The 12,835-nt window shown below is 42.8% G+C and overlaps 1 protein-coding gene and 1 pseudogene across 3 annotated transcripts in view; one reads left to right on the forward strand and one right to left on the reverse strand.

Moving 5' to 3' along the window:
• The window catches only part of LOC100959214, a 53,795-nt pseudogene extending 43,593 nt beyond the window's left edge, over positions 1-10,202 (reverse strand).
• Positions 10,203-10,357: 155 nt separating this feature from the next.
• Positions 10,358-12,835, forward strand: part of PPP1R21 (protein phosphatase 1 regulatory subunit 21) — a 66,539-nt gene continuing 64,061 nt past the window's right edge. For 2 of the 3 annotated variants that reach the window (XM_003787903.2, XM_003787904.3), the window contains exon 1: positions 10,358-10,581. In XM_003787903.2, coding sequence (XP_003787951.1) covers positions 10,525-10,581 — 57 coding nt within the window. In that variant the 5' untranslated portion in view covers positions 10,358-10,524. The remainder of the gene's footprint in view (positions 10,582-12,835) is intronic. The other variant, XM_023512119.1, reaches the window with a different exon arrangement.

Here is a 12,835-nt window from a genome sequence, read left to right on the forward strand (position 1 = left end):
AAAAAAAAAAAAAAAGAAAAGAAATTCAGGGCTGTGTACATACATATACTATGTATGTGGCAAGTCAGATTTTTTTTTTTCTGTACCATTGTCTTTCCTTCCCTTGGTGGAGAGGGTGGTCCTTGGCTAGTGAAAGTATAGAAACAGAGACTGGGTGGCTTTACAAGCACAGAAGTTAATCTTTGAGATGCAGTCAACATTAGCAAAAAATTAAAAATCAATTACCTCATAAATGCTTTGCTCTGAAAGGCGAAAGAGTCTACAGGGTTCATGGAAAAGGACCACTGCTGGGCTTCTAGAACAGAACAAGAGCCTTGGGAAGGGGAAGACAGGAAGCTTGAGGAGAGAGGCACTGGAGGAAGGAAGTGAGAGGAAGAGACGGGTGAGAACAGGGTCTTGCCATTTAGTTGAGGGCACATGACTAAACAGGGTATCACGGGCAATTGTCAGAGTAAGGAAATAAGTGTCCCTAATAGTCTAGATTTTTAAAATGCTGAAGGACATCACAGAAAGGATGACTAGGAGAAAGAGACAGCAGAGGTGATGTTTGAGAAGGATCTATGGAGGTGATGAGAAGTGGGGAAGGCATTTAAAGCAAGGGAGAGGTGTGCACAAAGAAAGTCAGACCTTACTGTAAGAAAGCAAGGTGGGGGGGCGGTGCCTATGGCACAAGGAGTAGAGCCCTGGCCCCATATGGTGGCAGGTTCAAACCCAGCCCCCGTAAAAACTGCAAAAAAAAAAAAAAAAAAAAAGCAAGCTGGGGCCAAGAATTCAGCCTTTTCCTGTGGAAATAGGAAGTCATTTTTAATCTATGGAGCTAGCAATCTATGGCAAAGAAGGAGAGTCAGGGAGAACAGTAGGCCATTTTTCAGTCAACTGGTAGCCTCAGGTGAGGCCTCGGGATTGTACTGTTGTCCACCAGGTTGGCTAAATAGTAGAAAGGAGAACTTCATTGCCAGTATCAATTTGCAAGCCGGGAAGAGAGAGTCTCCAGGGCAGACCAAAGGTGCTCTCTCTTTGAAGAGGGGAGGGACAGGTTGGGTTTAATGCCTCCCGGGGCTGGTATCATATGTACTGAGCAGGTCTGGGGGAAAACCCACACATATTTATGAAGGCAGCCAACACATGCACCACAGATACATACATGTAGCTTACATCCCATGTTCACTCTGGATGGGGTTTAGCATTAAAATGAGGTGGAATCTGGCTCTTTATGTCAAAAGATGATCTATAGGACACAAAGAGTTTGTGTGCAGCCTCTATAAGCTGGTTGAACCTGGTTTAGGGTTTGCAATTGCTTATCAGAAAAGAATGTTTGTGAGGCTGGTCCTCTGTCCCATCCAAGTTGTAGTGGTCTGGTTGTAAATCAGAGTTGACGGCTCCCATTGTTACAGAGCCTAGCTGGAGGAATTTAGAAATTGGATATCCAAAGTGGGCTCTGAACCCTCAACCCACAGGTAACTTTTTTTCGTAAATCTTAGGGGTCTTATAGTCCATATTAGTTAAAATAGAAGTGTCTATTTTGGTCTGTCAGATAACAGTACTATTTCTAGGCTCAGTGCCTATAGCTTAGCAGCACTGACCACATACACTGGGGCTCAAGGGTTTGAACGTGTCCCAGGCCTGCCAAACAACAACGACAACAACAACAACAACATCAACAACAACAAAATAGCCGGGCATTGTGGCAGGTGCCTGTAGTCCCAGCTACTTGGGAGGCTGAGGCAAGAGAATCACTTAAGCCCAAGAGTTTGAGGTTGCTGTGAGCTGTGACATGATGGCACTCTACCAAGGGTGATGTAGTGAGACTCTGTCTCAAAAAGAAAGTATTCTTTCTAGAGCTGTGGAGTAAGGCATTACTAGCCTGATCCCCAAAAGGGCTACTTAGAATTCAGAGATGTGTGCCCTTTCTCCAACTGTTTATGTGATACTGGCAAGGAAAAAAATAAAGGCATTTGTAGTAGAGAAAGATCAACCCCGGGCAATCTTATTGGTGAGGACACAAATAAGGACACAAAAGTATATTCAACCCTACTAATCGTCATCCCACCTGCTCTCCGACACTGTACTCTCAGATTATGGTATCTGCTGCACATGGGTATACAGGTGCAGACGAAGACCAAGAAGTGCTTTAGCACCTCACCCCTAATCTAGGACTCATTCCCTCTGACTTTTTAAGCTAAAGAGTAAAGGGTTTCCCACAGGGTGGTATTTAACCTAACTTACAGAAAACACACTGCCAGGCCTGGTGGCTCACACCTGTAAGCCTAGCATTCTGGGAGGCTGAGGTGTATGGATAGCTTTAGCTCATGAGTTCAAGACCAGCCTGAGCAAAAGTGAGATCCCATCTCTACCAAAATCAGAAAAACTGAGGCAAGACGATCGCTTGAGCCCAAAAGTTGGAGGTTGGTATGAGCCATGACACCACAGCATTCTACCCAGGGGGACAGCTTGAGACTCTATCTCAAAAAGAAAAGAAAAGAAAAAAGAAAGAAAAGAAATCACAATCTGCAGTAGAGGCAGAGGTTCAAGGTTCTACTTTTGGTCTTTCTGTGTCTGCTGTGGGGTAGATCAGGACACCATGCTTTTTCGGTTGGTTTTCTGTCTTGCTATAACAGAGATTGGGAAAGCACTGGGGCCCAGTGAAAGGAAGGAGTTGCACAACTTCAAAGTGCAGAATTCCTATTTTTAGTAGCACTCCTCAAAGTTGCAAAGCATCAGATTTTGTTCAGATTTTTGCTTCACCGAGCTCTTATTACTAAACGTGAACTTTGGAGCTAGAGTCTCAACAGAAAATCAGGTGAAGGAAATTTCTTTTCTTCCCTGTCCACCCTCTCCCCGTTTTCTTTTCATCTCATGATAGGGTGATATGCATTATCTCATGGATTAAAAATAAAAATAATGACAAGGATAGTGTGTTGTAATAAAAGGCCCACCACTTGCCTTTCTCAATTCTTCCTGTATATCCACCCATAGAAACACTCTTCATTGTTCATTATCCCAGAAATTAAGGATGGTAACCAGCCATGGGGATTGTGAAACCAGGCCAGTGAAAATTTTTGCTTAGTTATCCTGGGGAGGTGCTAATGCGGCTAGCTGGTTTTCCAGTGCCACTGTAGTAGCTGCAGCATACAGCAAGTTACTATGAGGTAGAATGTATGATTTAAAGGGCATGGAGAGAGCTGTGAACAGCTCAGAGAAGCCCTTGAATTTCAGATGTGTGCAAACATGGGAAACATGTCCTTCAGCCAAGACAGTAAACCCGTGACTTTACTGATGGCATAACTGTTCCTTGTCAGTATGGCCAAGAAAAGGTTGACATTGTTCTCCTTGTAAACACAGTTGATTCTCACTACTTACAATCACTCGGTTCTAATAATATAAATTGTAGCAAACCCTAAATTAGCAAATAGAAAAATATGTGTACAGGTAGGTTCCTGTGAGCCTCTGGTCACAACGTTTTTATCAACTGATTGATGATATATAGCTTAATGCGCATTTCTTTTCTTTTCTTTTCTTTTTTTTTTTTTGAGACAGAGTCTCAAGCAGTCACCCTGGGTAGAGTAATGTGGCGTCACAGCTCACAGCAACCTCAAACTCTTGGGCTTAAGTGATTCTCTTGCCTCAGTCTCCCAAGTAGCTGGGACTACAGGCACCCGCCACAATGCCCAGCTATTTTTTGTTGCAGTTGTCATTGTTGTTTGGTGGGCTGGGACTGGATTCGAACCTGCCAGCTCTGGTGTATGTGGCTGGCACCCTAGCCGTTTGAGCTACAAACGTCCAGCCAACGTATGTTTCTTTTTAAAGACATCTTATTTAACATTTATTGTTAACTCATTAACATTGAACTGATGGTCAACGGCACCATACTCAACATCTGAATAAAGCTTATCATACATCTTTACTTTCTCCAGAAGGCATATCACAGCCTTCTTGTGCTTGGAAGCCCTAGATAATTCTTCACCACTATACCTGTGCACCATTTTATTTATTTATTTTATTTTTTTTTATTTTTTGAGACAGAGACTCAAGCTGTCCCCCTGGGTAGAGTACCGTGGCATTACAGCTCACAGCAACCTCCAACTCCTGGGCTCTAGCGAGTCTCCTGCCTCCGCCTCCCAAGTAGCTGGGACCACAGGCGCCCGCCACAACGCCGGGCTATTTTTTTTTGGTTGCAGCCGTCATTGTTGTTTGGCGGGTCCGGGCTGGGGATTCGAACCTGCCACCTTAGGTGTACGTGGCTGGCGCCTTAGCCGGTTGAGCTATAGGCGCTGAGCCCTGTGCACCATTTTAAACAGTAAAATCACCAACAAAAATGCAAACAATGTGGCATTAAATAGACCAGCCAAAAGGTCAGGTGTTTACAGTATGAGAACTGAAACAAAATGGCAAGCTTCACCTTCTTTGACCTAACTGAGAAATGTGGACTCTGGGTGACTCAAACCCTTCACTGTTCTGTGCATATCTATAGATGACCACAAAGGTGCTGTGAGTATTGGTTTGGGGGTTGAAAATAAATTGTAGTGAGTTGGCGGATTCACAGATACAGAGTTCGTGAATACTGGGGATTGACTATAAACACTGCATCCTAAACCTGCTGTAAGTCGGTAAAATCCAGTTTTTGCCTCCATTAGTTTTTAGAGATGTGAGAGATTAAATGTGCAATGTATTCACCTATGAGTCACTCACTATTAGATTTGGTAAGTGATTTAGGGAATGGCATTGCATTTAAAATAGTTCTCATATCAGGAGATACTCTTCAATTTTAACAAAGACTTGAGACCCTCAAAAAGCATGGGTTCCCAAAGTTCACTTAGTATGTCACTTTAGTCTCAGCCGTTCTAAATAACCCAGTAGGTATGTAACCCATTACAGTTCTCCACCTACCCACCCCCGGCCCACACGGCTCAAAAGTATCCAATCTTTGTGTGTCTAACATTCTCCACATAAAGATGAGGTCACTTTTCAGGCAGGACGTGGATGGTTCCAGTCTTAGTCCCCTTTTTTGCCCCAGGGTCCAACTTTACCTTGGGAGGTTTCCTGTATGGTAAGCTCTGTTCTCTGTCATTATCCCTCCATGATGCATAATGAAGCCACCAAGTTCTGTTCTATGCCAGAGCTATTGTTTAGTGTGGTGTAAGAACAACACAAACAAAGCTTTCTTCTTGCTCATGCTGTGTGACCGCGATGGCTTTATACTATGCTTAGGTGTGCAGAGAAAACAGAGCCTTTCTGTTCCCTATGACGATCTAGTCTTGCTGAAAAGTCTCCATCCCACTGGAAGGGAAAAGCCCAACTCATCAATGAATGATATCCTGGTCTCTTTCGTGAAAAGAGTTTTCTTTTGGTTTACAACAATCCTTCTTTTCACATAACGCTCATTCGTTCTGAGTTTTGTATCCTCCTGCTCACCTCCTGAGATAGCTTCTAGGTGTTTGCCCTCACAGGGTAGAGTCGCAGACCTTGAGTCCACAATCAGGTCCCAATGCTGCTTTCCAGCTCTCACTAGCCCTTTGCTTATCCTGCTGGCATCTTCCACAGAAGTTGTCATTTGGGGAATGATTGATCTAGTCTCCTTTGGCTTGGTCATCGCCAGCCCTATGGATTTTCCTCACTGACCTGCTTGTCCTGTGTAACTAAGATCTCATTCCAGAGCTGACTGGATAGGACACCTGACCCAAGAGGAGCCAATCAGAAAAATCCTTGGGATTTTTTCAAACTAAAACTAAGTAAACGACTTCGTTCCTCTCTGGAGGCAAAGGAGGTAAAACTATGAGATGGGAGGCATAGGATCTGCAACTATGCTTGCTACCCCACGTAAGTGGAAACAGGTCTACAGGAGGAGGCAAGGACGGTGCGGTAGCCGCAGAAACACTCAGATCTCTGCTCCAAGTTGTGCCTGAGGTCCTGCACAACTTCCTGTTGTTCTGTGAGATGTCCACATATCCTTCCACCAAATTTCCTCTTTGAATCAAAGATAACTGGAATTTAGTTTCTGACACCTGCAACTGAAAAAAACAAAAAACAAACAGTATATTTTCAAATGTTTTAAAGATTATCCCAGCACTTACATATTTATGATAATTCCAAGCAAGTTTCATTTTCACCATTCCCCATAAGTATACTGGGTTAATAGATTGAGAACTATTGTTGGCAAACATGAGACAATCAAGATTTAGAAAAAAGTTTGTTATTGTGAAATGTAACACTGATACAAAAAACTACACAAAACAAAAATGTACATCACAAAGAATCATCCTGCAGTCAACACCTGTGTCACCATCACACAGGCAATAAATAGAACATTTCTTTTTTTTGAGACAGAGCCTCAAGCTATTCCCCTGGGTAGAGTGCCGTGGCTTCACAGCTCACAGCAACCTCCAACTCCTGGGCTCAACCGAGTCTCCTGCCTCAGCCTCCCAAGTAGCTGGGACCCCAGGCGCCTGCCACAACACCCAGCTATTTTTTGGTTGCAGCCGTCATTGTTGTTTGGTGGGCCTGGGCTGGATTCGAACCCGCCACCTTAGGTGTTTATGGCTGGCTGCACTTAGCCACTTGAGCCACAGGCACCGAGCCAATAGAACATTTCTAAGCCCATCTCATGCCCCCTCCTGGTAGTTACCATTTTCTCCCTCCCCTAATGTAATCACACTCTAAACTTTCATGGTTATCACTTCCCTTATTATCCAAGCATGCATCTTTGAATCTTTGGGTTCTGCCATTTTTTGATCACTAAATAAATGAAGATGTACTACATACACACACGGGTCATTACGAAGGTTTTGTGATACATAAAAACCAAGAAACATAAAATCCCTGTGGATGGAAACAAATGAAACCCTAGCAGCAGCACCAATAAGGCAAGCAAGTTGAGACTTGCACTGGTGAACCACAAAGGATGCTGTTGACTTGTTTCTTGGAAGTGGAATAACGGACCATTATTCCAGTGTGTGTCAAAACTTTCATAGTGACCTACGTGTGTATGTATTTAGATCTAGCTTCTTTTGCTCTGAAATTTTTTTTAAGATTTTTCAAAAAAAAAAAAAAAACCCTACTGTACCTGTAGTTGTCTTTTTCATTGCTGTTTAGTATTTCATAGTATGAATGTACACTCATCTACCTGTCCATTCTGTTGGCAGACATTTGGAATTTTTTGGCTATTGTGGATAATGCTGCTATGAATATTCTTGGCAAACACATGCATACATTTTTCTTTTTTTTGAGACAGAGTCTCACTATGTTGCCCTTAGTAGAGTGACGTGGCGTCACAGCTCACAGCCACCTCATACTCTTGGACTTCGGTGATTCTCTTGCCTCAGCCTCCCAAAGAGCTGGGACTAAAGGTGCCCACCACAACACCTGACTTTGTTTTGGTTGGAGTTGTCACTGTCATTTAGCAGGCCTGGGCTGGGTTCAAACCCACCACCCACCAGCCCTGTTGTATGTGGCTGGTACCCTACTCACTGAGCTATAGGCGCCAAGCCATGCATACATTTTTACTAGATATATAAGAGTAGAATTCTTAGATCATGAGTATTTAGTAAGTGCATAGATAACACCAAATTCTTTTTGTAAATGACTTCATTTACATTCCCACCAGCATTTTATGTGTGTTTCTCTTGTTCCATGTCCTAACACTCGTCAGTCTTTTTAATTTTAGCCATTTGTGTGGGTATGCAGTGGCATCTCACTGTGGTTTTAATTTCACTTCCTCCTGATTACAAATGGAACTGAACACACTTCTGCATATTTGTTGGTCTATTTCTGTCTTCCATTGCTAAACGCCTCTTGAAATCTCTTGACTCTTTATTTGGTTGCCTTTTTTCTTATTAATTTTTAAGAGGTTTGGATACCTCTTAAAGGTATTTAAAAGGTTCCAATTTTTATAAATACCTTTATATAGGTATTTGGACAAGGGACCTCCTTCTGTTGAATATACTGGGTCCTGCAGAAATAATGCCCTTTTGTGCTTGAGTGTGATACTTTCATATTGTAGACTTACATGCACAAATAATGCCCTTTTATAAACTGTTAATGTATACCAATATTTTATTATAAAATCACAAGCATGTAATTCTGTAACATAACAATACCACACTCAAGCACAAAAGAATGTTACTTTTGCTGAATCCTGTATATGTTGCAAATATCTTCCTCCATTCTGTGGCTTGCTTTTCACTAACTTAGTAATGTTTTTTGAGAAAGAGATTCTTAATTTTAATGTATTCAAATTTATTAACTGGGATTTTTATAACAATTCATCTGACAAAACTGGATTAGACAGTGCAAAATACCTTTCTAAATTCAGTAAAATAAACTCACATAGGCTCTTTGTCTGAAGTTACACATTCATTCTTTGGAGTGTTACTTCTGGAATGGTGATTATTTTTTAATAAATGAAAATTCCAGTATTTTACAAACCATGGAAATATACTTACCATATTTATTTCTGCCACTTGGTGGTGCCATAGAAAATTATTTAATAGTTAATTATTTAATAATAATAATTAAATAGCTATTTAATAATCGTTATTTCACCATCTTAAAAATTATTGTTCGGAAAGTTTTCTGAATAGTAGGATTTGACTATCAGCAAATTGAAAAATATAGGCTTGGCACCTGTAGTACAGTGATTATGGCACCAGCCACATACACTGAGGCTGATGGGTTCAAACCCAGCTTGGGCCAGCTAAACAACAATGACAACTGCAACAAAAAATAGCTAGGCATTGTGGCGGGCACCTGTAGTCCCAGCTACTTGAGAGGCTGAGGCAAGAGAATTGCTTAAACCCAAGAGTTTGAGGTTTCTGTGAGATGCAACTCCACAGCTCTCTACCAAGGGCGACACAGTGAGACTGTCTCAAAAAAAAAAAAAAAAAAAAAGAGAAAAAATATAAATAACATTTTTAAAAGTATGTAATCCTCTTACACACCACAACAGCTGAAAATGAATAGACTCAGCCCTTCACCATACAATTCCTGGCTTGCTACGTAATAACCAAATAAGAAACCAAGATGGTACTAATAATTTTTTAAAATCATGGAAAATTTCAAGCATTCTAAAGGGCCAATATAACATCCCTGTACCTATTACCTAGATAATGTTAACATCCTGTCATATTTACTTTAAACAATTAAAGAAATAAAAATAATGTTCCTTTGCTCTCTCCAGTTCCATTCACCTTTCCCTTTTTTCCGACTAGAGGCAATTATTATCCAGAATTTGATGTGTATTATTTCAGTTCTTGTTTCTGTATTTTTAGTAAGCATTCCTATAAACAATACAAATGTTACTTCCTATTTTTAAAATGTATCTTTCTGTACTACAGTACACCATAATTTGCCTTTTACATTTAACATGTTGTTTTGCCATGTTGATATACCCTCTGCATACAGATAATATGCAGATGTATACAGATCTAGGTCATTCACTTTAACTGACACATTGTAATTTACGGTAAACATATGCTCTATATTCATCCATGCCTTTCAATGAATATTTCAATGCTGCAATAATGCAATGCCTATGATAGTTATCTAAAAAATATTTAAATGAACGAATGGAGGCAGCCTTTTAATTCGAGCAAAACCGGCACAAACTATCTCAGGCAAACTAATTTTTACTTCAATTCTCTAGTTTTTTGGTCTGTGGTTAACGTCCATTCCATCTGCATGCATGGCAGAAATCATCACCTGAAATTTCCTAACGGTCTTTTATTCAATCCACTGAAAGAGACTCTGATGTGGTGTGCGCAGAGGGTAGGGATGGGCGGATGAAGTGGGTAAAGAATCGACACAAAGAAATCTCAAAGTCAAAAATACAGAAGACAATAACGGTTTGTATGGTTAGGAACAGGGAGCAACAGCATTATAAATCTGGGTGAGGTCCGAGAGTTTACAGTGTAGGGCATGTCCTGTGTCACCACACCAGGATAAGGAGATGGCAGAATACTGAGATCTTCCTCTTCAAGCTCGTTCTGAAAGATGTAACCCTTAAACGCCAGGCGGTTGCTATGGGAACTCCGGACCCGGGGTGGGGAGGTGGCTAGAATTCTTGATGCGCTTCGAATGTTTCTTCTTCCGGTCCTCTGTCCTTCGCAACCACCAGCCGTCTCCTCGGTCCCCCGCCCATTCTGTAGGCCCTCAGCATTCTCTATTCTCTTTCCCTCTTGAATCCCCCCTTCTCGGTTGCAGGTCACCATCTTGGACCATGCGCCAAGATGGCGTCCCTGATCGCAGAACCAGAGCCCAGGCACGCCGGCCAGGCTGCGCGCGCACGTACTCGGGCGCGGGAGGGTGGGGCGGTGACGTCAGACGCCTCCCCGCCCCCAGTGGTCGCTCCGCCTCCGGCCCCACTCCGCCTTCCTCCCGCCCCGCGAACCCGGAAGTGGAGGAGGAGTCTCGGCGGCGGTGGCCCAGCAAGCGGACAGTGGCTGAGCCCTACCCCGGAGCGTGTGTGGGGTTGGGGGCGGGGGGCGGGCTGAACGGCCTGGGCAGCCTGGCCTGAACGGGGCGGGGGAGGCCATGGCCTCGGCAGAGTTGCAGGGGAAGTACCAGAAGCTGGCTCAGGAGTATTCGAAGGTACCCATCGTGGGCGGGGAGCAGGGGGTCCCCGGCCCAGCGGCTTCGGGTTGCCTTGGCAGCTACTTGCCCGGACGGAGGGATTCTGTGGAGGGGCACTTGAGCTCGCCCCTCCTTTGCCCTCCGCCGCCTATCCACCATTACGGTGCCTCCACCTGCAGCTCCCAGGAGATGGGGCTGGGCGGTGTCTGGGTCCGTGTGCATTTCTGCAGGAAGGTGCTGGAGTTTAATTCTTCCTGTCACTGAAGTAGCGAGCTTGGGACTCTAATGTCAGAAATCCTGACTTCTTGCCGCTAGTGCTGGCCGGGAGGGGAAGGATAAGGTGTGAACCACCCCTCACCTGGCTGCTTCCCCAGTTTTTTTTAGCACAGTGATGGAGAATATCAGCCTTTTCTCCCTGCCCCACAGGGATGACATGAGGTTAAAGAGACTTATCTACCCCTGGATCAGTTGGAGAGGATAGAGTCATTCGTGTAAACTGCTTCACTGGGAATGGAAGGTTACGAATATATTCAGTGCTTTGGCAAGATGTCTGGAATGATTGTGAATGCTTGAGTGCTGGGGCTGTGTCCTTTTCTCTCCGTTGTCCTCCGTCACTTGGAATGGGACAGAGCACCCAGCAGGTGCTTAATACATGTTAAGCAAAATAGGGTCTGCCCCTTTGTCATGTTCATGTCATCAGTCTTTTAAATGATGGAACCCTTCCCTCGGGAAAGCATAGTGCAGTTTCTGGGCATGATGTTTCTGCCTTAAGAATATTCTAATGAAGTTATTAAAGCAGAAGCTTAATCTTTGGAAATTGGTTCACCAGTTATTAAGCTTAGTTTTCAATGGAGTATGGAGCATTCATGGAGTCAACGGGAATATTTAACCCCTTTTTACAATTTGGAGAAATTGAGACACACACTTGTCCCTTTATTCATTTCACTCAACAAATATTCAACAAGGAGAGATAAAATATACGTTGAAAAACCAAACCTGTGCCTAAACATACAAACTTAAGTCTTCACCATCAAATGGGAGACTTTTGAGATACACTGCTTATTCCAGTGGTGCTACCATTGGCAAACATTTTTGCATTTCCATTTGAAATTGTTTTGAGAGCCTTTGGCTCAATGTCAGTGATGGCAAGTTTTCATCCTTTGAGGGAGGATTTCCTTGTTTTAAAGGGCCATTAAGTTTGGAACAAATCCATATGATGAAGCGGGGTGGGTAGAGGATGGCAATGCTCAAATTTGGTTTTATTATTTTTGGTTGAAAATGTATGAATGTAAAATAAGTGGTCTGGTTTTCTTCTCCAGAGAGTAAACAAGTTCAGAAGGCAATTCCAAGTGGCAAAAGAAGAGTTTCAAAAATGTTTTGAGCAAGCACTGCATTGCTGAAATTATTTTATGGCCTCCCAAAGTAATAAAAACTCAAAGATTTATTCTTTTGGCTTTGTAGGCTTGTTCAACAGGCTCTGAACATGTGCCCCCTGTCAGCAGTCTGCCAGGGTCTGTTGAGTAAGGCAGGTTCCAGCTTAATGAGTTACCTTTAATAGAATATTTAAACATGGTAAATAATTATGATACAATATGATCAATGTTATTTCAGTGGGAGCACAAAGAAGACATTGGTAAGAGTAGAAATTACTTGGATTGGGGGGTAGAGATGAGGGGAGGAGGTAGTCATAGCTTTCCAGGCCAAAAAACAGCCTGTGTTGGCTAACACAAAAGCTCATCAAGATAAGTGGTAGCAAGTGGTGACATGAGGTTGGCGAGGTGATTTGGATCTGATCATAGAAGGATGTGGATGTCAAATAAGTGTGAACTTTTATCTTTTGAGTAACGGTGAGACATCATAGGTTAAGCTGGGGAGTGACATTAGTTTTAGGAAGGAAACGTAACCATGTGGAGGATGGATTGAAATGAGGGAAAGACTGGTGAAAAGAAGGCCATCAGGCTGTTGGAATGGTTTTGGGGAGAGCAATGTATTAAATAAAGTTAGTAACTTTTGAGATGGAAAAGGGGCTAGGTTGAGGAATTACAGTTAAACTTTTTAGCTTACCTCTTTTTTGAGTGTCTGTTATATTGATAGCACTAAACTTAGGAAAGCTGTGGAGTGCACTCATCCTTGCATTTCTTTCATTTCTGGGGAACTTGGTGGGTTAGGAAAGACTCAGAATTGGTCCTGAGGTTCTGAGGTGAAGGGACGGGATCGCTACTAACACAATGAGCACTGGCAAGAAGGGAGTATATTAAAGGTTAGATGCAGT

This window comes from Otolemur garnettii, unplaced genomic scaffold (genome assembly GCF_000181295.1).
Source record: "Otolemur garnettii isolate 467f Iridium unplaced genomic scaffold, OtoGar3 scaffold00024, whole genome shotgun sequence".
Classification (NCBI taxonomy): Eukaryota; Metazoa; Chordata; class Mammalia; order Primates; family Galagidae; genus Otolemur; species Otolemur garnettii.